This window comes from Anabas testudineus, chromosome 14, assembly GCF_900324465.2.
Source record: "Anabas testudineus chromosome 14, fAnaTes1.2, whole genome shotgun sequence".
NCBI lineage: Eukaryota > Metazoa > Chordata > Actinopteri > Anabantiformes > Anabantidae > Anabas > Anabas testudineus.
This window is the reverse complement of record NC_046623.1, coordinates 16,708,271-16,735,483: the sequence shown is the minus strand read 5'-3', so window position 1 is coordinate 16,735,483 and position 27,213 is coordinate 16,708,271. Positions and strand designations below refer to the sequence as shown.

Sequence of the window (27,213 nt, the reverse complement as noted above, 5' to 3'; positions counted from 1 at the left end):
CAGAATATTTGGCTGTAAACAGAGGCACTGTGCTGTTGTCTCCATGCGAAACGTGGGCTTTTAGGAGACGGTGAGTGATTCGATGAGGATTTTATTGCAGAGAGGCTCTTGTCATCAGTGCACGCTGGTGAGGGAACACGATTTTCTTAACATTTTGGAGAGGTCTTCGCCAACAGCGCGTTTAAGAGTCTCGTCATCCAGTCGTGTTTCATTATTTTTTATGCTTCATGGTAAGGACTTAGTGTCCTTCTTGAGAACGCTACTCTCATCCTCGAAACAGCCCCAGCTGTGCTGATCACAAGACGGTCTTTTGATACATGTCAATTGTATCTCCTTGGAAATCATCACGTAGGAGTCAGGGAGAGAGGCAGGGGAAGCGCGATGGGGGGAAAAAACAAGGGATCCCAGTTGAAAATGTAAGAGGATTTTTATTCAGCAGCCACTGAAAAGAGATTAGGACGACAGCAGTGGAAGTTAAATTGTGCTGCATATAAAATGGGCGGGCTGCTCTTATATTAGGTTGGCATAGCCGAGTCTAAATTTAAATGCTCTGCGCTTGGCACAGTCTATTTGGGGTGCACTCTATTTACAGCCACGATTAATGAACCAAAGCATATATTTTGGTTTAGGGGAGCTCGGTCCACAGAGCAGATTTGATAGTTTAGTTGAACAGTTTTTTTGTTGCTGACAGGCTGAGAGAGTTCAACTCACTACAGCTTCACCAATGAACAGTGAGAGAGACCTGCGCATATCGTCAGCAGCCGCTTCTCCAGCCTCGAGCTAAAATTCGTCAGATCTGAGATCACAGAGGATTTTTCTCATTCAGTCCAGCTAGAAAAGATTTTCACAAAAGTTTGAGGATATAGGCGGCGGACGGCGAATAAACCCCGACTCGACTGCTGTAAGTGATTTTCTCCATTTTCTCGCCTTTTTGTCAGGCACAAGAAGGGGAGAGGGGGGTAACACTCGGATTTAGAAAGGGGTGGTTTGTGTTGCTGGACACCGCTAGAATCGACGAGTTTTACAGAGCAGAAGGGGGAGTTTGCCGTCGAAATGAAGACGGTTTAAGGGGGAATTAGACGGCGAACCGGAGTCGGTGGAGGCTTCTGACTGGAAGCAGCCTGGCTGGTTTCAGCACCGCGGACAGCGCTCCGACTGAAACAGCATCAGCGCACATCAGCTTTGCAGCGATGCCAGTTGCATGCTAAATTTATATCCAGCTCTAATATGTTCACATATCGAAGGGGAGAGGGTGACGTTCCCTCTGAATAACTTAGAAAGTGTGCTTGTGCGGGATTTTCTCCTCCGTTCGTTAATCTGCATCATCCCCGCTTTATCAAATCCTTGTCAATCAAGGGATTTATTTTTATTTGATTTCATTTTAATAGAGCACTGCATGTCCCCGACATCCAGTCACTCACAGTGCACCTTGGAACACCACAAGCAAGTCGCAGGGGTATTGTCTTCACTGTGGGCTGTGTTTCATTGGCAGGATTTTGTGCTCGTTTGTCAAATACTGGTTTTGCGTTTTTTACACATGTAAGTATTAATTTCTTCACCGTTCTGCAATTACAAACGCACAGTGAATCTTTGAGCATTGAGATTTGCATGCACAATAGCGCAGACTATTGCTTACATACTTTATGACCCAGCTGACATCATAGCTTAATGATTGAGGAGGAAGCAAATGCTCCTATTTTAGGGGATTTGGTTTGATATTGCGGTACCGCCGCGTTTCACATTGCAGGGCATGAGATGAGGCTCTGTACAGGTGCTACAAGCTCACACTGGGGGTTTTATGTGGTCGATGATGTCTTGCCTTGTTATGTCTTAATTATTATGCGCTACATATGCAGCCATAGCCTGTGCGTGACTGTTGAGTTTCATTTATGAAAGTCGTACACTGGCTCCATTTCTCATGATCGAAAATCCGAGCAGACATTTAAATTCGGTCCTCCACATAGTTAGCGTGCAGAATATGTCTCTGTCAGTGTGACACCTAATTCAAAATGATGATCCTGTGTGATGGCCCAATGCATGAGGCAGAGCCATTTGGTTTGATTCACGTGCTGTCAGTGAATCTAGGAGAGATTTTAAGACCCAGGACCAAAAATCTCCCATAAATCATCTCTAAAGGAAGAAGACCTCCCTCACAGCCTCCACCTCCACATTGGTGGTTGTTGATTCTTCACCTCCACTTGTTTATTGACACCTACGGAAATGATGGGTTATTGCTGGATCACTGGCTCACACCACTTGCTGATCATGTTCTTTCTCTTTGACCTCCAGCATTGAAAGGTCCTCATATTGCAACTATGTGTGGACGGAGCAGGGCGGCCTTTCTATGTCTGGGGGCTTGCTTGCTTGCTGCCAACAGCGCCCTGGGTGGGAAAAGGTAAGACCAAACTTTAACTGTGAAGCTCATATTGACCTGTGTATTACATTTGACCAGTGGATAATTCTCAATAAATGGGAAAAATAATCAGACACACACTGTTTATATATCCTGATTCTGGAAATGTGTTTATCAATATTATCTGTAGGATCAGTGTTGTAGGTCTAAGTATTGTCTACATCAAGACATCAATGGGGGGATTTCAATTGAATCTAGTAGCAAAGACCACACAGCATTAAATGCAGTTGTGTTGAAAAGCAAAATAACAATTTAATGCTGGTCTCAGTGCTTGCCAACCGGTCAACTGGCTAATAAATATGTCAGTAAATCAGTCGGTCAGTCAGTCAGCCAGCCAAGGAGGCAATCTGTGGGATTATTGGGTTCCACTTTTACAGCGCACAGGACACCTCCCTGTTTGGAACTGTATTCAGGTTAGAGAGGAGACGAGGAGTCAAAATAGCCACTATCTGTGGTAAGAGAGTGAAACACTGTTTAGGCATCTGCTAGATGTTATCCCCAGTGTGATAACATCTACTGTACATTCTCAGTTTGCAGACCTAGAGTGTGTACAGTGGATGCACAGCTTTGAGCGTATACTCTTTGACAGCGGCTGTGGGGATGTACAGACACAGTCAATGTCAACACTTAAGTGTCAGATGTCACCAAACCAGAAACAGATCAACACAGAGAGAAACAAGAGGAAGGATTGGACAGGAGGCAGCAGCCATGTGACTCAAACTGCATTAATTTCCACATGACTTTGACTCCACTCCTAGGAATAATAAGTTTGACATTGAACACTGCATATAGTCAGTACTTACAGATTAAGCAACAACAACACCAAAAACATCCATTTTGTGCAAACTGGATGAGATCATTTGAGCTCCTATCCCATTGTGGTTCTTCTGGAGACTCGTAGAGAGACTGAAGGGGATCAGGCTTTTCTGCACAGTTGAATAATTCAGTAGAACTGTCACAGGCAGTTGAACCGAATGGTAACATCTTGAGATGGTATAGCTTGCTTCTCCTCTCTGTGACAACTGCACCATACAAACACACATCCTCACAGTATATAGTATGTTTCAGCTCACACGCAGTGGACTAATGTGTCCTATTTTAAATTTACCATGTGCTACGATATATCATTGTTGCACACAGATTTGATCTAACTGAGTAATCACAGCTGTAGCTTAGGTTTGAGACGTACTGACTGGCAAGCGGAGGGTCTGATTTACTGAGTCGGATGCTGTACTTTGAGCACATTAGAGAAAATGTAAAAGTACTGATTACTCCACTGAGGAACTGTCACTGCAAACTGCAAATCAATTATCACCTAAAGATTTACTGTATAATCCAATCCGCCTTTTTGAAGTCGAGCACACACACACACGCGCACCTTAGGGGGATTTCAACGAGACACGGCAATCAGGAAGACCTAGCACTCGGCTACAGTATGTTGCCAACAAAAGAAATTGCCTTATAATTAGATACACGAGTGACGAGAGAGAGGGAGAGAGAGGGAGAGAGAGGCACTGGCACAGTGAGTGTGAACAGCACTGTTGCTGTTCAGATGACCTGTAGATGGGGATGGTGTACAATGTTTTATGAGGAAGTGGCCCCTGGCTGATAAACATGTGTATTCTTCCACTGCACCTTTTTCTCTCGATGCTCTTCTCTTTTCCTTGACATACAACCCTAACCCCCTGCACCCCACCCCACCCCCCATGTTTCTGTATATACACTGTAAAAATGTCTGTCTTAAAATCTGATATGTTGTAGTATTCTGTTCATTCAGAACGTGAGGAAAACATTGTCTTTGACTCATCAGAACCATTTATTGTACTAATTATCAATGACTTGTAAGGATATATTTTCCTTGTGATTTCCGCTATTAAATACATTTGAATTAATATTGAACATTGAATTTTAAAGCGCTACGGGACATCCTTGCTTGTTTTCTGTGTTGGTGGAAATGATAACAAGAGAACTGTAGCCCTTGGGGCAAACCAAAACAATTTTGGTGTCCTGCTGTGATTTGGCAAATTAAAAATGCGTAAATAAACGTAGGAAATAGACAATTTCAGAAGGGGGGGAAAGGGGAGATTGTGTTTCATTTTAGCCTCAGCTGACGTCCCATGGATGCAGTTTTTCTGCATTTATGCATAATTGGCTTCCGGACCTGAACAAAACAGATTAATTGTTGTTTTGAGATTGACTATTTCAAAGCGTTTACCTCCAAAAGCGATGCAAAACAAAATCGTTCATCACAGGTTCTACAGTTTTAATTCTGGAAATGATTTTCAGAGTCCTTTTTGGCGGATAGAGGGGGACTTGTGAATTAAGAGACAGTGCATTCAATCTTTTAGACTAATTCATGTGTGGTGTGGAGTGTTCTGTTTTAGAAAGCCAAATATTTAGCTGCTCACATTCAGATCTGTAGATGAACTGTGAACTGCGTCTCTCTAAGACACCAGTCCCTCGTTTCACTTAACAGTATCCTCACCATTTCCCAACCTCGCTCATCTGGCTCTTATCTCACCTGCCTTCATCTCTGTTATCTCCATCTTTTTTTTACTCTCCTCTTCTCTTAAGAGCTTCTCTCACATGTTTCTCCAGATGCCACTCTCCCTCCTGCCTCCCCTCCTATTTTCTTCCTATTCCCTCCTATTGCAGGTCTTTGCTAACTAATCTTGATGACCTCTCCCTCTCCTTGGAGACATTCAGCTAGCAGAGCTTGTTTCCAAACACTTGCTGTTTATTTAGCTTGCAATCAAACCAAATGCTTTTGGCTATTAAAAAAAGAAGGAGATGATGATTGCTTAGCAACATATGATATATAGTGCAGACTTCCATCAGATTTATCACTGCTAACACACATGCAAACACATTCTTGGATATGTGCACAGACCTTGAATCTACAGTACATGCATGCATTAATTTAAAATGGCACATGCACAGTCATGCACTCAAAACATTCCTGCCGGATCCTGTCGTTATGATACACTATGTAATTAGGGCCTGTATTTCTGATTATGAGTGTGTTGAAATATTTATGCGTGGAGATGCTGCAAGCTCTGCTCGTACAATTACTGACTGTGAGTGTTTTCGGTGTATCTCTAAGCATTTTGTTTCATGTTGTTCAAACAGCACATTCAGCAATGCCTTCCTGATCTAAGAGACCATATTAAGATGTAAACAATGTGTTGTGATTTCTCTATTCACTGTTATATATGGGTTCTGCATGCTGTTTCACATCCCAACGGTTAAAGTAGCTTTAACACTGGATGTTCTTCACAGGGTCCAAAAAATAGATTTTCTCTTCTAGTCGACCTCTGAACAGTCACTTGCTTATTCGTCTCATGTCAGGATGAACTAAAACCTTATGGTCACACACTATGAATTGTAAATTGGCAACAGCAAGCTAAATTATTGACACACACAATTTGACAGTTTTCTAGTGCACTAGTCCACTTCACCATCTATTTCAGCAGAGATGTCGTGCCCGCTCCAGTAAAGAGTCCCTCTTCTTTTGTCTTTGATATATGATTCATATTCCAAGTTTGGTCTTAATCTTTTGGCAGTTTTGACTTTGGTTTTGGACTTTAGCTGTGACTTTAAATCATCTTCTTTGCTTTGCCAGCTCTGGGCAGAACGGCATGACAGATGAACAGAAAGATAACACTACAGTGTTCACCAAGATCTTAGACAGCCTTCTGGATGGCTATGACAATCGCCTCAGGCCAGGACTCGGAGGTCAGTAAACCCGCACTGAATGTATTTTTTGATGGTTTGAATCATTGTATTTTTTTAGTTTTTTTTGAAAATGCAAATCTGAAACACAAGGCTATATATAAAGTGCTGCCAACACTACCACTAAGCATCATATCTGTATGACTAAATCTCATGGAGTTAGGTTGGTATTCATTCGTCACCTGGTGCATTTGTGAAACACTGATTTTTCAGCCAGTACTTGTGTGTCGCTTTATTGTGTGGGCTCCTATTCAGTCTGTTGTCAACTGCCTTTTGTTAGTGAGAGGACCAAAATGGCAGCAGGACTGAGAGATAAATCCAGAAATGGAAAATCAGAGAAACAGATAAAGAGAAAAAAAACATAGAGTAAAAAAGAAATGAGGGAGTGAGAATGTGAGAATTGGTGTGTGAAGGACACTGAGGTTCACGCAGTGTGTCGCGGCAGGCGTCAAACAGACAGGCGAATAAAACCAAGCCTGCTAGAAGTTCAGCAGCCGACGGGAAGAAATTATGGATTATGATCAGTATCATTCATAAATCAGGCTGTCATTTTCCAGTTTCAGAATCACTAGGAATGAACCCTCTCACACATACACACCCTCTGCTACCCCTTACAAATGAATCCCCAGCAGACCTGTTTTGGCTCAGTATTATGGAACCAGAGTGGCATATTTTCAGTAATACAGCAATGCCCAAATTTATTAAGACATTGAGCCACTGTCTGGGTAATGGAGCTGACACTGAAACCAATACCAGCAGAAATGGTTATCGACATCCAAAGTGGGCATTTTTATGGCGTGTTCTGGGTGTTTGTGTGTGGATGTGTCTAAGTGTTAAAAATAATGTTGAATAGATTGAATGGATCAGAGGCTATAGCCAGGTGGTCTTGTATTAACAGGTAGTTAGGGGCTAATGAATGCCACTGACTCACTCTGGCAATTTCCTGCTTCAACAGAGCGTGTAACTGAAGTCAAGACTGACATTTTCGTGACTAGTATTGGGCCAGTTTCGGACCATGACATGGTAAGACTCTTTTCGCCTCTGTAAATGTCACTAGTTTCCCCGTGTCCCCGTCCCTCCACCCTCAGCCTTGTCTTCTAATCTCTCTAGACGCAGCGGCCTCAAAACACTAAAATAATAATTATTTTGATGATTCATTCTATTAACTCTTAATGTGTTAATAAAACTGTCACATTTGTGAAATGCATTTTCTTGGGCAGAGTTTGCAATCCCACTCTACGTAAATGTCACCTCTACTCATAAATATGAGCCAGCGACTCGTGTGTGCATGTTGAATTCTACTGTGTCTCAGATATGTGTGTGTTCAGTCTGTGGATGGGGTATTAATGCTTCAGAACTATACAAATGCTGTGGAGCTGACTAACATGTAGATACTGAAGCATCAATACGTCACTTTTATGATTTCCACAGTCTTTTTCAATATGCCAGGTTAGGAAGATAAAAAAAAAAGCTGTGTGCTGTTCAAACATGAGCGCCTGATCTCTGCCCCGTGCACTGCAAACCAATTAATCTCATCCAAATGTCTCCCTGCCTCTCTTTTTACCACTTAAAAAAAGACTCCTGTTACATGCACGTGAACTGTGTGTACTCTATTTGACATAATCTCAGTTAATTGCAGTGGCTGACATTCGAGCCGGGACTATTTTGCTGCTGTGTTAAAGCCAGAAGGAATAGCTGAAGAACATTTTCCCCATCTCTAGCCTTGCCCTATCCTCCTCTATTACCTTGAAGCTCTGTTTTAGCTCATACTAATTATCGTACGCGGGTCGAGTGGAAAGAAGGGAAAAGAGAACAAAAAACAGGCTCCACTGTAATTTTTACTAGCTCCCTTTACTCTGCCGGGCAGTCATGTGGAACCATTAAAATCTGCTCTCAGCTATAGTCATTAGCCTGCCTTCAAAATGAAATGTCTTCCTAATTTTGTGTCCAGTGCTTCCTTTTTGTGTCCAGTGTAATTTAGATTACTGAGCAAAGACGTTTCCCCAAAGATAAATGCTGACAATGATCATTTGTGGCACTTACCTAACAATGTAATTCAAAAATGACAAAACACCAAATGATCCTCTATGTGCATGGAGCATATTTAACTGAGTTGACTATAATTATGTAAATAATAAACTGCAAGAAAATGTAAACATACAGAGACCAATTACTACACTTTAACAATGGAGGCATTCTCTTAGAAAAGACACCAGCCAGAGAAGCACACACCTCCCAAAATCCTCCCAGTGTTCACCAGAGCACCTTAACATGAAGAGACAAGCACCATCAGGGAAACTAGGCCAAGACTACCATGAGATAGTCTAAGTGACACGGAGCAGAAAAAAAGAAAAAGTGAGAACATGAAAAAAGGTGAAAGGGAAAAATAAAGTTGCCAGCTCGAGGAGATAAAAGTAAACGGGAAAAGTGCTGCAGGGTGTGGGATGGCTTTCTCTTTTTTGTCTCCCTATTTGTTGACTTCTTTTTTTCTCGGCTTCCCAACTTTACCTGTAGGAGTACACCATTGACGTCTTCTTCAGACAAAGCTGGAAGGATGAAAGATTAAAGTTTAAAGGCCCCATGGCTGTGCTGCGTCTGAACAACCTGATGGCCAGCAAGATCTGGACCCCTGATACCTTCTTTCACAATGGGAAGAAGTCAGTGGCTCACAACATGACCATGCCAAACAAACTGCTGCGAATCACAGAGGAAGGCACGCTGCTTTACACCATGAGGTAGGCTGACATGTGGCATGAAAAGCAGAGACCGTGTTTCATTTTCATATCAGTGGACTCTTACATGCTAATACATGTTATCAGAATTAAAAAGAGCAGGACTGAATTGTAATTTCATAAACAGTTATCGAAACTTGGCTGGTGACAGTTTCAGGACTGAAGACTGGTGTTTATCCAGAAACCAAAACCACTAGCAGAGCTGCCTGGCTCTAACTTCCTTGTGCTATCAAATCACATTACTTCATAGAGCCTAATAGCACAAATCACAAGCTTTCCTCGAGGGGATTTAAAATCTGCACAACATACAACATCCTCTGTCCTTAGACCCTTGAGTCAGTCACATTAAGATTATTTGGTGTCTTGTATATTAAATCTTATAAAACAGGTCACAAATATATGTTTCAGGACTCAGTAACTTCCTGGGTACTGTAGTCTTTCTAAATATTGGAAAGTGGTATAAATAGTGCATTTGTGGGATTTTCAGTTGTGGATTAAGACACATTTGTTTTACTCTAGTATTTACAGTACCAGGATGATGTATGTGGGACCACCTCATAATGAATGCCCATGTTCATGTTAATGAAAGGACATCGGTCATCTAATCCATCAGTGTGGTTTAACTCACTGTCAATAATGGATATGTGTGGCATTAGGGAATAAGCTATGTCAGGGTTCACCAACACAGATGATGATTGGTGAGATCCATTGATTGTTGGCTTTGGGTTTGGTTTTTAGTCTGGAAAATTGTTAGATTGCTGCATGATGCATTTTCTGAGCAACTGTTCTGAAACTGTTTTAACTATTTCTATCACTACATGTGCGTTTTTTGTTCTATAGTGTTTTCATAGATTTTTTAGTACAAATTGTTGCAAACAGGAAGGTAAGAAGTGGCCTGAGCTCAGTAGCCTTCAGCAGATGGAGGGTAAATAAAACCATCGAGGAAAATTGCAAACTTAGATGCACACAGATGTCTAAGGCGAGGATCATAAAACATTTGTTTTAACATGTTTACTAGCAAGGGGAGGGATAGAGGCGGAGTCTATATTACTGTCACAGATGAGTGGGATAAAGGATGGATGGGAGATTAGTGTGTCACGGGTGGCCCTGACATGCTGTTTCTCACCAAGCTGTCAGGAAATAGAAACCCACAGCTCAGGGATCTGGAGCGTTTCTATTGCAGAGAAGTACAGTAGCTGCAGGTCGACTGTGTTTGGGGCTGAGAGACTGGGAAAAAATACTACACCACATGCTCCTGGTGCCTGGTGTCATTCTCTTGGCTCAATTCTTCCAGTTGTCTTTCTCACCTTTTCACCAGCACTGTCACCATTCGTCCCCGTTTTTCCTTGCTACTGTGTTTTGTTTTGTTTTTCTAATCCACTGTCTATGTCTGTGTGAATCTCTTTAGGCTTACAGTAAGAGCAGAATGCCCCATGCACCTGGAAGACTTCCCTATGGATGCCCATGCTTGTCCACTGAAGTTTGGCAGCTGTAAGTGATTTCTGTACTCACACACAAGTCTAGATACATTCACATGCATGCTTATGAACACACATGCACATATGGCTCTCAGACGCATCATCACTATCTCATCCAACTGAAAGCACAACCCCTGCACCGGTCCCTGATAAGAGATGACAGTATGGTAACAGATGTTCTCCCGGAGGAACTGTCCGCCAAGGCCCCTCTGTTCGCCCCATTCAACCCTGCCAGACCCTGCAAGACCCTGCAAGATCCTGGCAGGCGTGCACCACACAGACCTGTGTTTATCCAAGACAACATTCTCTGTAATATTTCCAGAGCATCACACCAGCTGCTCACCAATGACAGCTAACCCTGCCCTGCATCATTCTTGAGGAGACATAGCAAGAGATACAATGACGGTGGATGGAGGCAGGAAGATAGAAAAAGAGAAACAGAAGTGAACATCACACTGTGTCACTGCCATTCCTCAGACAGCTACACAGTGTGAGTGAAAGGACCCAGCCTCAACCTCCTTTAAATTGAACTCACTCCCTGAATATTTCAGTGATGAGCTCTCTTCCTTATGCTGCAGTCTGCAGTTGAGCCATCCTTTCCTCTGCAGTGGCCGAACCACGCTGCAGCCGTGACAGGTTGGGTGGCCGGAGGGAAGAAAAGAGTGACTTGGCTGTTTTAAGGTCACATTGTCCTGTTGGATGTTGTTTGTTTCTTTGTTTTCTTATAAGCTGAGAGATGAACTGATGTAACTTGACATGATTGTAAGATATTTCTTAGAAAATATAAATGGTTAAATAAAACAGCAAATATTGTCACAAGGTTAAAGAAAGACACAATGCTGTTGGTTAAAATAGCAAATGAGACAAGACAGACAGAATAAAACAAAACAAGATGTGGTGTTACAAAAGTCTAGGATTCAAAAGAGGAATCTCATTGTGCATTTGTCTTTTTTAACCTGGCATCCCCGGAAGCTCCAAAAATATGACCTGCAAGGCGAAACATGACGAACAACGAGCAGCAAAATAACTCTTCTCTCCAATTGTCCTTGTTAGATGCCTACACTCGAGCGGAGGTGGTCTATGTGTGGGACAGGGGGCCTGCCCAGTCTGTGGTGGTGGCAGATGATGGGTCCAGATTGAACCAGTATGATCTGATGGGACAGAGTGTGGATTCTGGTGTGGTGCAGTCCAGCACAGGTGGGTTTCTGCTATAAAGATTTGTCCATACATGTAAATAAATGATCAGTTTTCATCACTGCACAAACTGATGGTCTGACACAGCACGTTTTGATAACTTCATCAGTTCATCTGCATCTTAAGTGGCGTTGGTTTGTCACTTTACAAATGACAGGCCATGTCCCAGATTCATAATTTCCCTACTGACCATTCTGTCTTTTTTTCACCTCTTCTTTTTGGTCCATTGATACTGGCAAAAATTAGTGACAGCATAAAATGGGTGACCTGTTTGCAGTGACGCTAGCTGCAGGCAGAAAGTACTGCTCGAGACAACCCTATGCCCCAGCCCATGCATCGATTTATTAGCATAAAGCGCCCAAGTGACTATATCTACCATGTTGACACATAGTTTTACTTTATTTTATTGTTTATTCCAGTTATTTATGTATCTCAAAATCAACATATTGTTAGAAGCAGGCTAAGCCTCAGTGTTGTTGTTATGATTGTCGCATTAACTCTGGGCCTGAATGCAGTAATGAAATGGATCATGTCTGGGTATTGAGGCTGTTGACAAATGACACCCACAACTGTGCCAATAAATCTCAACTACAATAAAGCTGAAGGTCAAAACACACCAAACAATGTAAAAAAGACACTTTGCACTATAGGGGCAGGTACGGTAGATGTCCTAGATATAGGTTTTAAAGGCAAAAGGTTTACGTGTGCAGTCTTTCTGACTTTATCGTGTCCTTTGCTGACTACAGGAGAGTATGTTGTGATGACAACCCACTTCCACCTGAAGAGAAAAATCGGTTACTTTGTGATCCAGACGTATCTACCCTGCATCATGACTGTCATCCTCTCCCAAGTGTCGTTCTGGCTCAACAGAGAGTCTGTCCCTGCCAGGACTGTCTTTGGTGAGTTGTCTGCTCTCTTCTCTTCTAAACATCTGTGGTTAGAGAAATGAGCCCATTACCAGAAGGTTTCAAATCTGTTCTTGGAAATGTGGAAGATGAGACATGAGGCCCTCACTCAAAACTCCAGTGGGTCTGAGAGAGACATTAAACATGCTGAGCTGCTTAAATGATGGATAATAAAATGAAAAAAGACCCTGTAAATTAACCAGGTACACAATACGCACTTATAAAGTCATAAGGTATCACACAACGTAACATTCTGTAGTAATTTTACTTAAAATTCAATTTTCCATAGTAATGTAATAACATTATTGCCTAATTTTAGGTTATATTTTTATTTAAAAAATCTAATTATGTTGTTTTTGAGCACTTATCATTGGTTAACATTCTAACAAGGCTGTATTACTTTTGTATTGGAGATTCAGATATTCATTATATATTGGACAAAGAGACATATAAATTAGATTATGTTTTGCTGTCAAGACACCAGTGAGAGGGAGGTTTCTACTGAAATAAGATGTTGAGTTTCTTTGTTCCAGTGGCTTATGTTGTCTGATGTTTGGTGACTTTGTGCTTATCAACCTAAAAAGCAAGCAAGAGTGTTTTAGTGGTACTTCACAATGTTGGAGAAAAATTCTTTATTATAGACAAAAGAAAGCGTTGCATAAAAGAAATGAGATTTCTCTATTTTGCCTGGCCATGAGTGTTTTTGTGCTGTTTGGAGTTTGCCTAGTAACCCACAGTTATCAGTCTTTGCATCTAACGTGACGAGAAAAATAAAAGGACAAACGTTAAACCCTTCCTATATTAAATGTTAAAATTTCTGTTCTATTCTATTCTATTGTGTCCCTGCACCAGTGTGGTGAGCAAGAACTTTAATCAGTTTTGGGCGGCTGCAGTAGAATCTCAACCACCAGGCTCAGTGTGAATTTAGATTTACGTGCTCTGAATGTATCTACAAGTGTGTGTCTGTGCCTGCGTGTGTGTGATGTTTTCGTCACAGCGTGTGTTGGGTGCATGTGTCTGGGCATGTGTATGTGAGGATTTGTATGTGTCTGCGATACTTGTGTGTGTATGTGTGTGTGTGTGTCTGTCTGTCTGTCACACTAAGGCCTTACATAATACCGCTCTTGTTGCTAGTCTGCAGCATGCTCGGTAGCAGCAAAGCACAGCAGCAGGCAGAATGTCCTTGAATTACCTCACCGTTCTTTGTCGTCTCTCTCTCTGGCTCCTTCTCTGTCTTTCTTTTTGTTCTTCTCATGGATGTCAGTGTCTGTCCTGGTCCACCCCTTATCAGGGGACATTATACAGGCATCAAATTTTGCACCTGTACTGTATCCAGCAGGTTTCTGACTCTGTGTGCTATGTTTTTCTGTTGTTGTGTGAGTTGGGTGTGTATTTGTGTGTGTTTGTGTGCGCGCCACAGCTTGCTACCTGCGGTTCTTGTCACGTGTTGAGGGGAAATGAGGATGGCCTAGATTAGATTAAAAAAACTATCTAGGGCATGTGTGTGTCCCTCATGTTATCATCGCTGGTTCTGCTTCATGAGATTACATGCAGCATGTGTACACATGTGCGTGCGTTCGTACACACACACACACACACACGCAATGCAGCATTCAAGTGTACTAGGTAGGTCAATCATGTGATTAATATGCATCATCTGAGACAGCAGATGAATGAGACTTCAAAGAGGTTACAGTGTCAATATCGCTGTTAATGAATCATTAAAAAGACGTAGCGCATTCAAGATCTTTCATTGCCATCTTAATCCTTTGGCTATCATGTCAAGTTAAAGATTTATGTGCCATATCAAACCATTGTACACGTGTCTAGTACTATTAGGATGAAAGAGTAGCTGTCGTGTCACAGTAGCTGTGATATTGCTTATATACAATATGTCTTTATATTTAAAAATCTAACCTGAATAACAAGCTACCTGGCACCTGCATGTACATGTTTGCTGTGTTCAGGGAGAAACGTGTGTCAGCGCTTCTGGTTCCATTTGTCTCGTTGCAACTTTATGTTCTTGTATTTACTGATTATTTTGAGAGCTGCACTCAATGAGTTTGATTTAAGGCTGACAGATGTCGGGGTTGTGAAAGAGGCAGCTGAGAGCGTTGCAGGGTTGCTGTTAAATAACATTTGATATACTCCCTTTCAGATATACACATCGTTATGTACATATGATTGCAGTTTTACATGTAAAAATGTTGCTTTTAAATCACAATCTGACCTGATCTCGGTCACATGCATGTAAAGTTTTAAAACAGAAATACATTTAACATTTTTGGACAAATAGGAATTAAAGAGGAGTTCCAATTTAATTCATTCACTCTGTCAAACTTTATCAAATAAGGAATTAAATGCACTAAGAAACTAAATGAATGAGCATTTTTATTAAGATGGATTCACTGTTAGAAATAGGAATGGACATCGTTATGTCCACTATTAGTCTTAAAATGCACCATTGAGGCAGCGAGGAAACAGAAAATGCTCTTCCTCATCTCATTACTTTTCAATTCACTGCTGTTCTCCAGTGGTTGCACTAGTTCCCTCCCACATTTAAGTAATTACAAATCATGTCTATTTGATACAGTTTTTATTTGCTTTCAAAAAGAATGAAGCCAGTTAATCAGAACAACGGGAACATTTGACTAACCCGCAATTAAAGCTTCATATTTAACAACTGCAACAACAGTCCACGCTAAACATGCTGGACCCCATCTGATCCAGACAAGTTTATTTTGGTTTCATCTGAGCAGAGAATCTGCTGATAATATTTATCAGGTTTCTAATGTTTATTGTGCTGTTCTGTGAGCAGCTTTTTCTGGCTGCATGTCTAGTAACTATCATCCCAAGTCAGAAGTACTTACCCATCTGATTATGAATGCATCGTTTCACAAATATCAAATTGTGAGATGTGTTATTTTCCACAATGGCCACTGCCCCCTTTGTTATTGGTAGGGTGGCTCATTGGAGTCCTCCTTGCCACTGCTGCAGCTGTGTTTCTGTTTATGTTCAAGTGCTTGCTGACGCTCTTGTACTATCTCCTGTCATCGTAACATCTCACAGTCTGGGTTCGTACTTGTTCAGGTAATAACATAACATAACCAGGCCCAAACTGAAAAGGTTGTTCACAGCTTCTCTAATAATCCTGGTCAAGCAATTAACCTTTATTGGAAGTTACACGTTGTACTTGAAGTTGGTGCAGTTTTGAATCATTCAGCGTGTTAGAGATATTACACAGGGATGTTGTATGTTGTATACTGTATGTCCGAATGACAAAGGCAATTAGTCTAAATATACACAAACAGATTTTCATGTCTGAAGAGTACTGTAGGTAAAGGAAAACAGAAACCTCAAAGAGATTATGGGGTTTTATTAGTATATTTACTTACACATGCACATTAGTCAGTCCTCCTGCAGACACCTATTCACTGCTTGGTTTCCCTTTCAGAACAGAATCACAATACATCAACTTATGTACCAATAAGCAAACAAATACTGCAATACTACAGTCATTTACTTATTCTCTTAGCCCAAATGTGATCAGATTTACTAAATGTTTCTAACACAGACCTATAACCGACACAGAAACCACATTAACATGAACAAATGCTGCACTGAAAACAGTTTCAATTACATTACAGTATGTACACTAAATCTTTTTTTTTCTAAAGCTTTCCTTGTAGATGAATTGGCAATTTAAACACACAGCAGTGGGTAGAGTTATCTTATTTATCATTGTGCCGATTAAGAGGCTGATTAGTTTATAGATAGATAGGTGTGGTGGAAAACTGTCAGCAATTTATTTATTTGCAGTCCAAATAAAAACCAAAGGGAAAGAACTACTGATGGTGCTGATACGGTTCTTTCTCACTCTATCGCTCTCTCAGTCCACCCCTACTCAAAAGATTAGCTTGCTTCCTCCTCATCTCCTCACCTCACCTCTGGGTACTTATTAGTTCTCCCATGAAGCTCTTTAACGTATCTGCTCATTAAGGACTATCACCCCTTGTGTGAATGTGTGTGTGCAATATGGAGCTTTGCTGTGTATGTATACAAATGAGAACATGTGTTTGAGTCAGTGCTGGTTCACTATATGTGCACATGCTTGTCATATGCCAGCGGGTGCTCATAAATTCCTGATTAGTAGCTGACAACACTGTAGGCAGTGCTGCTGCAGCATGTACTGCATGTGTAGTATGTTTGTGGCACAAATCTCCCTGGCACAGTCATTTAGTTCACCTGCCAATCAACATGTCAATTTATTTCTTCATTTATGTAAATCTAACGTGACACAGTGATACTGAAGGGTAATGTGTTTCTGTATCAGGCCCCTACCTGAGGCTTCAGTCATTGATAAGGCATTAATAAATGGGTAGCTGCACCACAGTGAAGATGTTGATAGACAGCCAACAAAGACAGCTTCACTCCAGGGACTGGGTTGAGGGAATATAAATAGTTGTTTGACAGCTGCCTACGCAACAATCATGCAGCAGCCTCTACAAGATACAACACTGGTATGCTCACTAATTCATTAGTAAAACATCCAGTTTATTATCCGATCTCCCATCAAAGCACGAATATTCATAGTAATAAGTGAATGTCACTGTTTCCCCTATAAATTACCCACAAACTATTAAAGCAAGGGTTAAAATTGGGCAACAATTTAAAATTTGCAGCATCTAAACTCTGAGATAAGGTTAATGCAGGAAGTAAAATACATTCCACAGGAGGTATTACTGTCTTACAGGCTTATGCCAAAGTATGTGCAGTATTTTCTGTACTGACCTTGTTTGGCTGTAGTGATAGATGCCAGCTAACAGTTTGTAAAACAGTTCATTAAGAGCAGTTTTAGTGCGAGGTCCTCTTTAGCACCCTGTCTTGATACAGGGTTTAAGTTGCATGTAGCATTGTGTCTTCTGTGAGTAAGCAGGCATCAAGTTCACAATGTACTTTTGAGCTCATTCAACATTTTGATTGTCACGTTTGACTGGTTACCTGCTCAGTCAAAACACTGTCAAAGGCAAATTTCTGCTAGGATCCTGAAGAGTAGAAGGAGACAAAGAGAGAGAGCAGAGACTTATTCCTGTAGGCTCCCTCTCCCCTCACAGAGAACTGTCTGTGGTTTGGCTGTAATCCAGTGGTTAAATTATACATTTTACTGACTGGCTTGAGATTGGTTAGATTAACTGAAGTCTATCATTCAAACGCTGTCAAGTGCAAAGGTTGGAACCAAACGAGCAAACAACATATTGTCAGAAAGATCAATAATAATAACCATTATAAACTATGAGTTTGCACCTCATGCTGAAAAAAGTATTTGACCTTAAAGGACAAACACATTTTAAAGCCTGTTTAATTTCTTTTAGTTTTGCCCGGAGCAATTTATTTTTTAATCTGCTGGGAGTTGAGAACAAAACGTCTGTCAGACTGATTACCCTGATAGTCATTAAATCAAAATTCTATAAGCTTTACCTTGTTTTTTCAGAAACCTATTAACCCGTCGACATTATCTGCCCCACATTCTCCAAAAATGCACTTTCCCACTGTTTGTCTTTGTGTAGGCACGTCGTACTTTTCCTTGCCCGAGGCAGCAGTGACATCCACACTACCTTAGACTGTCGGCCTCACCTTGTCATTCGTCACCTTAAATATCTAATTTAGTTTCCCCAAATTTGCTTTCTTACACCATCTTTCTCTGCATCTTGACTCATTTTCCATTACTCTATTTGTGTGCATTTGAAAGTGAGCGTGCAAACAGAAGCAAAAACCTTGTTAGAAGATATGTATCATATAAATTAAGTGTTGCTGCATGTGCATACTGAGCTAAATTGAGTGGAAGGGACTCTCCAGAATTGAGTTACGCCACTATTAATCCAGTTAGAACGTTCCAGATCAATGACTTTGTTCATTAACAGCTTTCAAAGCCTCAAGTCTATTAGTTACAACATGTCAAATGAAGACATTTAAAACCAGCTCCGGAGTCACGTTCTAATGAATTGAATTGTTAGTGTTCTAAACGATTCCTTAGTAGACCTGTTACTAAAAAGACACAAAAGGGGAACTCTTCCTAGAGTTTGGAGATGTGTTTCACTCACATACACTCCACTTAAATAACAAACCAGCACACGATGATCAAAGTTAAATGTGTGTCGTTCTTTCTTTTTTGTTTTGGTTGTTTTTCATTTCTTTTTCTCTCTTGATATTAAGACATTGGAGGAGTTCGAAGAGGAGTTGTTTCCATGACAACTGAGCTTGTCAAACACACTAAAGTATTTATGATTCTAATCATTGGGGCGCTTTTGTGAGCACTTGTGTAATACCCAGTGGTGCTGCCTTTATCCTCCCCCACAAAATTAATTGATTTACTGGCAAACGAAATACCTGACAGATTGATACCACTGTTACCACCCATTCTTCCACCCACCTCCTATTTCATCCTTTCCTAGTACTGTACCCCATGTATCTTAAATTATGAACACTGTATAAGACTCCATCGCCATTTAGTTGTTCCTCATTTCAGCGCTCCCTTTACAGGCGTTCTAGTCTTTCCTCTCTCCATCTTACATCTGTAGCCCTCCCACCTGCTGAGGTCATTTATACGCTACCGTTGGAAAAATCACTTTGCACTGTCTGTTCTCCAGTGGAGATTGTTCCGACACCCACCTCATAAGCAGTGACACATTGATGTTAGTGTTCATGACACTGAACTCAAAGTTAAAATCATATAAATATATGTTATGAACAGTATTAATCTAACCTTGAACACCAAAACATTCTGTAGCTAAAAACCATCTCATCAGTCTTTCAGGATTTAACTCATGTCTCTGTATTTGTCTATGACTACTGTTATTGCTCCCCTGTGTCATCTGCGTAACTACTGTGCAGATAAAGTATATCAATCAGAGGTGTCTTCTTTGGTTATAGCTAATGACCAATCATTAATTTGACTCTGACTAATGAGAACATCATAATCATCCTTTATGCTTCATGTCACAACACCAAGTTGGCAATGCCAAAAGCATGTGAAAAGAGAGTGGGAGGATGAAGAGTCCGTGATTCATCACCTAACACTTCATCAGAACTGAGGAGGTAGAAGAAGAAGAAATAATGTTGGTGGAAAACAGTTGAATTACAGGGAAAATATACTAAGTAACTGAGTATCATCATCTTCCTTTAATCTGTGAGAGAAGTTGGTTAATTAGACTCAGGGGTGATTTAGTAGAGTAAATCTTAAAGGTACTTGTTCTGTATAACGTAGGTTCCCTTACTTTGACATTAAGTCATTATGAAACTTGAGAACTGGCTTTTTAGATTTGTAAATAATCATTTTAAAGGTAATGGTCTGTAAACAAAGACTGCGATAAGAGTCATAATAAGCTAAGTACCAATCAATAGTATTTAGCAGCTTTGTTAGAGGCTGGAGAGTTGATGCATGAACTGATGGTTCATTAGACACAAACACCACAAAACAAAGGGTGAAGTGAAGGAAAATAACCCGAAACATCACAGTAGCTACCAAACACAAGGAGATTTTATTGGCTCTTATTTCACTTTCTATACTGTCAGTTAGAGTTTATCTGTATCAGCAAATGTTTTATTAATTTGAAAAGTCTGAAAGATTTTTGTGTTTTCAGCTCAAAACTTTGCCCAGAATTAATTTTCCTAAAAGAACCTTGTGTTGGGGCATCATGTACTGTACATACTGTAAATATCATGTAGTTGTACATAAACATCCTCCTCCATATACAGCATGTGTGCAGGAGGGTGCTCCCTGCATATTTTATAGTTCCTGTTCAAGCCAGCTGTTCTCCAGCTCCCGTCATGAATTGATGGACTGTTTACTCCTTGGGCTGATGTTATTTGATATGAAAACATCTGCAGTAGCATGTTCTGTGGTGAGCAGCACATCGTTAGATGTGCTCTGACCCAGTTCCTCTCCTTCTCCAAATGCTGTTTCAGGTCGTTTTTTAGTAGATTCTCGTACTCGACTCATAGATTTGATTTTCCATGGTTGACTTACAATCCTTAAAATTATGCATAAATTTTAAAAGTATTGTTTTGTCATTGTTCATTTATTGTAACTGCTTGTACGTCAGTGTGCACGTCGTATTTAGACATACAGCCTATTTTTCAACACCCAGTATCTCTGAGGCCAACTGCATCTTCCAGCTGCAGCTGTGGAAATCTCTACCTTTCAGAGTTTATTAAAAGCACAAGCTACAAGCCTGCACCAGCTGCTGCACATAGATTAATGTGAATAAAACTGCATGCTCATGTGATTTATGAATAAAAAATAACTTGCCATGCGGCATGATGGTGACTTAAGATTGCTCCAACAAATACATAATGTAGAATGCACCGATTCTTTGTGGCACAGCTACAGTAAATGTGCCAAATGTTAGGTGAGTATCCCAATGGAAGTTCCGTATTTATACAAAAATAGTGTTTGGTCCTGTCACTATACTCCACAGTGGGCATAGGGCCATGCTGTCATAAATATGCAATGCTCCATGACAGGTGACACCACTTTCTAGCTCTAAGCTACAGTAACTTGAAATGGACCAACATGCTGCTTGAGCCACCACGTAAACCAAACCGTATCAGCACATTTTGGTCATTCACCAACTAATGCACATTGTTTGGTCACATAAGAAGCACATTTACTTTCATCCTAAATCACTCCTGTATCCATGAGGGTTATATTAGAGTTTATACAGCCGTTCAGGATGCTTTATTTGCTACAGAATATGTACTTCACACATTTTCTTTTCATAAATACAGATGGTACAGATAAATAATGTAAAGATAATTACATTGCATTCAATTTGATCAATTGTCTGTGTGTCTCCCTGCAGGAGTGACCACTGTCCTGACCATGACCACACTCAGTATCAGTGCCAGGAACTCTCTTCCTAAAGTGGCCTATGCCACAGCTATGGACTGGTTCATCGCTGTCTGCTACGCCTTTGTCTTCTCGGCCCTTATTGAGTTTGCCACAGTCAACTACTTCACCAAGAGGGGTTACGCCTGGGATGGAAAAAGTGTGGTGCCAGAGAAGGTATTTGAAGGCATAAATACAGAAATAAAATCAAAAAGTGTGAAACTATCCTCCATCTTTGTACCAGAGTAGTTAGCACTTTACATGTGACGGAGATGGAGATGGACGTTTAGTTGTTGCTGCCACCTCATCTCATAGGAAATGCAATTTGAGTAACATGACATTAACATTAATAGTTTAGTGTTCGGCGTGTGCTTTCTGCTCCACTTGTCTCTGTTCTGCAGTTAGCAGCACAGCACTCTGAAATCTCCAGCTGTTTTTGAAAAAGGGAAAAGAAGAAATAGACGCCAATATTATTTCTTAGATAGCTGATTTTAATTATTTGATTTGAAAACATGAAAATCTATTAAATATTTTTACAGAATATTTAGCATTGTGACTTTTTCACACTAGTAATTGTGCAGTAGACATAAAGCAGCTTCAAACATTGATTAATGTACGTCACAGTTGAAGCGCTGTTGTTTGCGACCTGAACTTTATTTTATTCTTTTTATTTCCCCAATACTTTCTCCAACATATAAAATCAGCAAAAGAAGAAGAAGGAATCGCTCCTGAAGAAGAACAACACCACAGCTTACCCAGCTGCAACTGCTACAGCCTTCGCCCCCAACATTGCCAGGGACCCTGGATTGGCCACTATTGCCAAAAGCGCACCACCACCCCCCACTGAGCCCAAGGAGGAGCCAAAGCCCAAGCCTCCAGAGGCTAAGAAGACCTTTAACAGTGTGAGCAAGATAGACAGGATTGCCAGAATAGCCTTCCCTCTGCTCTTTGGAACCTTTAACTTGGTCTACTGGGCGACCTACTTGAATAAGAAGCCCAAATTGCAGGGGGTCAATCCAACCTAATCCATGTTTCATTCCTTTGAAATTCTACCTGTAATTATTTGATTTTCTTTCGTATTCCTCCTGAAAATGTGTTTATTTTCAGACAAATATGGTGTCCATGCTGGTTTGAATTCCCAGTTGTTGCATTGCTTCTATGTTTACCTATGTTTTGGAGATTTTGAAAAAACAAAATGGAGACAAAAAAAAAAAAAAAAAAAGAAAAGAAAGAACGATAACTAGAGACTTTTGAAAGGGTGTTGTTCAGGTCTTGGATGATGCTCCTATGAAAATGCTATTATAGATATATAGCTAAGAGAATGCTATTCTACAACTGCACATGTCCCAACGTTGTTAAGGGGCTTTAGTTTGTTTCAGTATTTATTTTTCTATTTTATTTAAACATGGCATCACAGACAAAGTAATAGGTACTTGTGTATATGCATGGGGAAGGCATCTTATTATTTATGTTTTATTTAAATTTATTGAAAAAAAAAAAGCTCAACACTGACTGACGGCTTAGGTTATTTGATATCAGCAGCAAAATGAAACACCCAGTCTCTGTCAAAATATCTTCCATTCTCTGTAGATGTTTTATGAGATTAATTATGTCATTCTTCAGAATATGTTAGGGTTTCTGCAATAGCAATAAACATGTCTCAGTGGACACAACATTTATTTAGGGATCAGAAAAACAAAAATCCAGTCATCTCTGTGCTCATGCATTGAAAATATTAATTTCCTTTCACAGCACTGTAAATATTATCAAGTGTTAGAGATGTCAATATTATGTTTAAGCTTTGCGAAGTGTAACTAAAGGGTATGTTTACTGAATTCATGGAAATGTAAACTTTTCTATTTAATTTATTTTTGTTTCTGTTGATGATACTTTATACAAAAAGAGTATATACTGGTCTAATCCATGCTTAAGTGACTGTTTCTTGCCAAGTCAGCATTTCATTCAAAGCTGCTTTTCACAATGAAGTCAAATATTATTCAGCTGTGTACACACTGACGTCAACAACAGCAACTACATTAACGGTGTAAACTGAGATTGGCTCGTTATGATTCAGAATGTAAAATCATCTTAAATTGAGGAGTGCTTTCTACCGTTAGAATGAAAACACCCATTAGTTACTGAGTTATTTAGTTTGTTTTCTGAGCTTTTTCTGATCAATAGAGGGGCCTCATTTGCCAAAACGCCATTTAAAGCAAAGTACAGTGAGCATCACTAAAAGGGGGGTGGGGCACACTGAGAAGGAGGAGAAGTGCCTTTTCCAATTTCAGAATTGAAGCTGTGATGGCTACTACTTTGCTGATTGATGGCGCGTCTGTGTTTTCCATCCCACTGTGTCCCCTGACCCTGTTCACCATAGTCCCCCATCTCCCCGTCAGTTGAAAATTGAGACATAACACTCAGAAAGTACCAGCTACACTGCCTTCAGTATCACATGCCCGTTTGGACTCATTTGTTGCTGCTTGTTGGTGAGGAGCAACAGCGAGAGACAGGGACAGAGACAGAAAGAGACAAAGAGAGAAAGGAGACACTGAGTTGAAGTGGCACTGTAATCTTACTTTAGCCGGCGCTGTGTTTCGCACAGACAACTTGTCTTGTAGTTCTACGATAGTGACGAAGATGAATATATTTTTGTAGCATGATGTCAATCCCTCTTCCAAGAAAAACCAACAGAAACTAACGCAAATGTGAAAAGAATGCTTTTGTGTTTGCCTTGAACATTGCTTGCTCTATTTTCTTTCAACTTAAAAAAAAGAAACACTTTAGGGAAATGCTTCTTCTCTGATGTGGCACGTTAAGGTTTCTGAACAGTCCATTTTAAATTATGTTAATGTAGCAATATTAATTAGCAAGGGCTTTTCTTAGGACCTGAATCTGACACTCAGTCTGGGGGTGATATCCATTGTAGCTTTACACTGACCCCTTCAACTTGTAGTTTCATCTGTATGCTGTACATAGAAATCTAGGAATTATTTGGATTTGGTCTAACATTGCATTGTGTCCTCTGGGGTTCTGAAGCCTTTTGCTCCAACTCTTCTAACATTGTTTTCCAAAATCTCCACATTTCTAGCTGGAGATCATACTCGGCCATTGTACTATGTTTTTTTTTTTAAATAAGGGCACTGAACAGGCCAACAGGCTTCGGAAAATCCTGCAGAATTCCCTGTGTTTGTGTGCTAAGGTACAGAGAACATGCTATCGCTAGAAAGAAACAAAACAAAACAAAAAAAGACACTGGTGGTTGTTGCTATTGTTATTTTTTGCATTATCATTATGACCAATGCGGAATCCCCTAATGGCAGACGTCTTTGCAATCACATGCAAGCGGTCTACTGATCACACCCACTTAACCTACAAGTCGAGGGTCACGGAACTGCAAAGTTTAAGGGTGAAGGGTTGTATAAAGATATTTGAATTCAAAACTATTGTATCTATGTTTATTATCATGAAGAGAAAATATATATACATATGTAAAATACATAATGCATACAGTATTTGATTCTATTAATGAAGATATTAGCTAAGATGATGATGAATATTGTTTGTATTATCAACCTATTGTTATGCATTTTGCACATTTAGAAGAACAGTAACATTACATTTATGTAGTCAGCTTCGTGCTATGCAAGAACAGCTTTGAACCACATCATTGACCTTCTCTCCCTGACCATTGTGTTTCAGATTTACAAGCTATTGTTTAAAAAAAATAAAATAAAAAAGCTTAGCTTTTATATCAGCTGTGCATCCATTAGCTTTCTTCTTTTGCAACCATGGCTATACAGGGTGACATCAAAGAAAACATTGGATTATCTCTTCTGTTTGCACTTTGGATTTGTCGGTGGTTGAAGGGAAAATGGCTTTCATTGTTGATTGCACTTTTTCTCCAGAGACATGCAATAAAGTGACTGAACTGGAAAACCAGGAGCAAAACAGTAACAAGATCACCTTGTTAATAGTATTTCTGTTCATTCCCTGAGCTTGTTTGTCATTGCAACAACTAAGGCAGGTGACAATGTTACTTTGCCAAATGGATCATTTGGTTTATTTTCCTTTCTAAATCTCAATGAGAGACTTTTGGCTTTGACAAGAGAAAAGTGAATTTTGTACACTGTTCCTTTGGGAATTTCTTTTGGTAAGCCCCTACCAGGATCAAACTAAAGCTAAAGAGCATTTTACAAATACTAATAAGCCAGGTCTGATTTTGCTACACCTGATGCTCCAGATAGAGAATGTGACATATGAGACACAGTGCAATCATGAGCTTCCAACTTTTACACTCACACTCTTATGCAGAGCAGACATGTAAATATCACATCTGTCGGCACATCGGTAAGTTTTTCATTATGTTCAATGCAAGGTCCATTGCAGTTCTTAGCAGCACTTGCTTTTCAACGTTGAGTTATTCCTAGATACCTACTGAAGTTTTTTCTTGTATTTTTATCAGACAAACTATGTTCTGATTTTCACTGAAATGTAAAAAAAAAACTAATTTTCTAAAGCACAAAAGTTAATTAGGGTATGGTGAGACTGGACACATAGTAGAGCTCAACATATATACACTTTCAAAATGCACACAGACACACATCTGCATACAGTACACAGGAATGTGTTGGTAGTTCAGTTATACTGACAAAGGGTTCTGATGTATGTAGAGTAAATGGTGAACCTTCTGTAAATGTTTTCTTTTTGTTTCTTTTGGTTCTGATATGGCCCTGTAGAATCCAATTCTCTGCATTAGTCTTTAAATAAAAAGAAAACAAACGAAAGTCGTGGTTATACCTCTGTCCTTGTGGTATGAATAACTAGCTGTGTAAGACAGCAGTGCATGGAAAGTGAGCTAATGTGATATTTGACTGGATAAACGAGGGAGTGTAAACAAATGAATCAAGTCAACATACAAGCAACATGCAACATAACCCTAACCCTTTTTTAAATCAGTAGCTTCTTTTCCACATCTAGTAGTTATTTATTGGACATTAAGTCAAACATTTCAGTAGTAACTGATTAGTCAGAGTTTGTTTAAATGGATTTTCTGTCTAGGGATGAGACGTCTGTCAGTCAGACAGTCCAACACTTTATTCCTGTATTAAATGTCCCACCAATGGTGCCGCAGTTAGTTTCTCATTTAATAGTTGCATAACTAACGAGCTCCCCATCGGCCTCTGCACTACTTAGTTCTAACTTACTAATGTTATCGTAATATACTTAACAACAATGGTGAACATGGTAAACATTATACATTATTAACATCAAATTATTGTTTTGGGCATCGTAGCATGCTGATGTTAGCATTTAGCTCCAAGCACCAGCTTGTCAAATCCCATCATCACAGAACCACCAGCACGGCTGGTCTTGTTTGAAGTTTGCCCAGTGGGTGTTGGTTTTGATTCTGTACACTGCACATCAGAGCCCTTGTTTCTGATACTAGGCAACTGTGCTTACTTCCACCCGTGGCCTCGCACCACTAAACCTTCCCCCTAAAATCTCTCCTGTCCCTGCAAGCTTTTACCCTAAATGCATTTATGTAGTTCTCTTACTGTAGTTTAAAATGGTTGAGACTTGTTCAGAGATCAAGGTTTCCCTGGATCCTTTTCCTTTAATATTTAATAATCAGTGTTTCAACATAAAGCATTCATACAGTAAAAGCCCACGTAGAATGTGTTAAAGCTTTGTTATTGGCAGTGGATGTTATCAGCTGATTCCTGTCTTAAAGGTACCAGAAGGGCAGTCTAGCCATCTCTCCACTAACATCATATTATTTTGTGTCTCATCACTTTCCTCCTTACTCTTCCTCCTCTTCGCTCATCCCTGTCCTCTCCTATACCGCCATGAGACTTCAGGTGCAGGGGAACGT

General features: G+C 40.1%; 1 protein-coding gene across 3 annotated transcripts; it reads left to right on the top strand.

The window, feature by feature from the left end:
* gabra1 (gamma-aminobutyric acid type A receptor subunit alpha1) lies at positions 1-26,125 on the top strand. Of its 3 annotated transcripts, none has more exons than XM_026373331.2 (10): positions 1-70; positions 2,290-2,395; positions 6,036-6,148; positions 7,101-7,168; positions 8,660-8,880; positions 10,286-10,368; positions 11,409-11,552; positions 12,296-12,448; positions 21,316-21,518; positions 22,046-26,125. In XM_026373331.2, exons 2-10 carry the CDS (start codon positions 2,316-2,318, stop codon positions 22,364-22,366), a joined length of 1,386 nt encoding a protein of 461 aa, XP_026229116.1. In that variant the 5' UTR covers positions 1-70; positions 2,290-2,315; the 3' UTR covers positions 22,367-26,125. The 3 variants fall into 3 exon arrangements, with proteins under 3 accessions (XP_026229116.1, XP_026229114.1, XP_026229117.1); XM_026373329.2 differs by lacking the exon at positions 1-70 and adding an exon at positions 85-901; XM_026373332.2 differs by lacking the exon at positions 1-70 and adding an exon at positions 1,446-1,539.
* The last annotated feature ends 1,088 nt before the right edge of the window (positions 26,126-27,213 follow it).

Bases quoted from the DNA above. Each gene is read 5' to 3' on its own strand.
- gabra1 (XM_026373331.2), top strand. From the start codon at position 2,316: ATGTGTGGACGGAGCAGGGCGGCCTTTCTATGTCTGGGGGCTTGCTTG. The intron at 6,149-7,100 runs GTCAGTAAACCC...CTGCTTCAACAG, and splicing joins CCTCAGGCCAGGACTCGGAG to AGCGTGTAACTGAAGTCAAG. The intron at 10,369-11,408 runs GTAAGTGATTTC...TGTCCTTGTTAG, and splicing joins TCCACTGAAGTTTGGCAGCT to ATGCCTACACTCGAGCGGAG.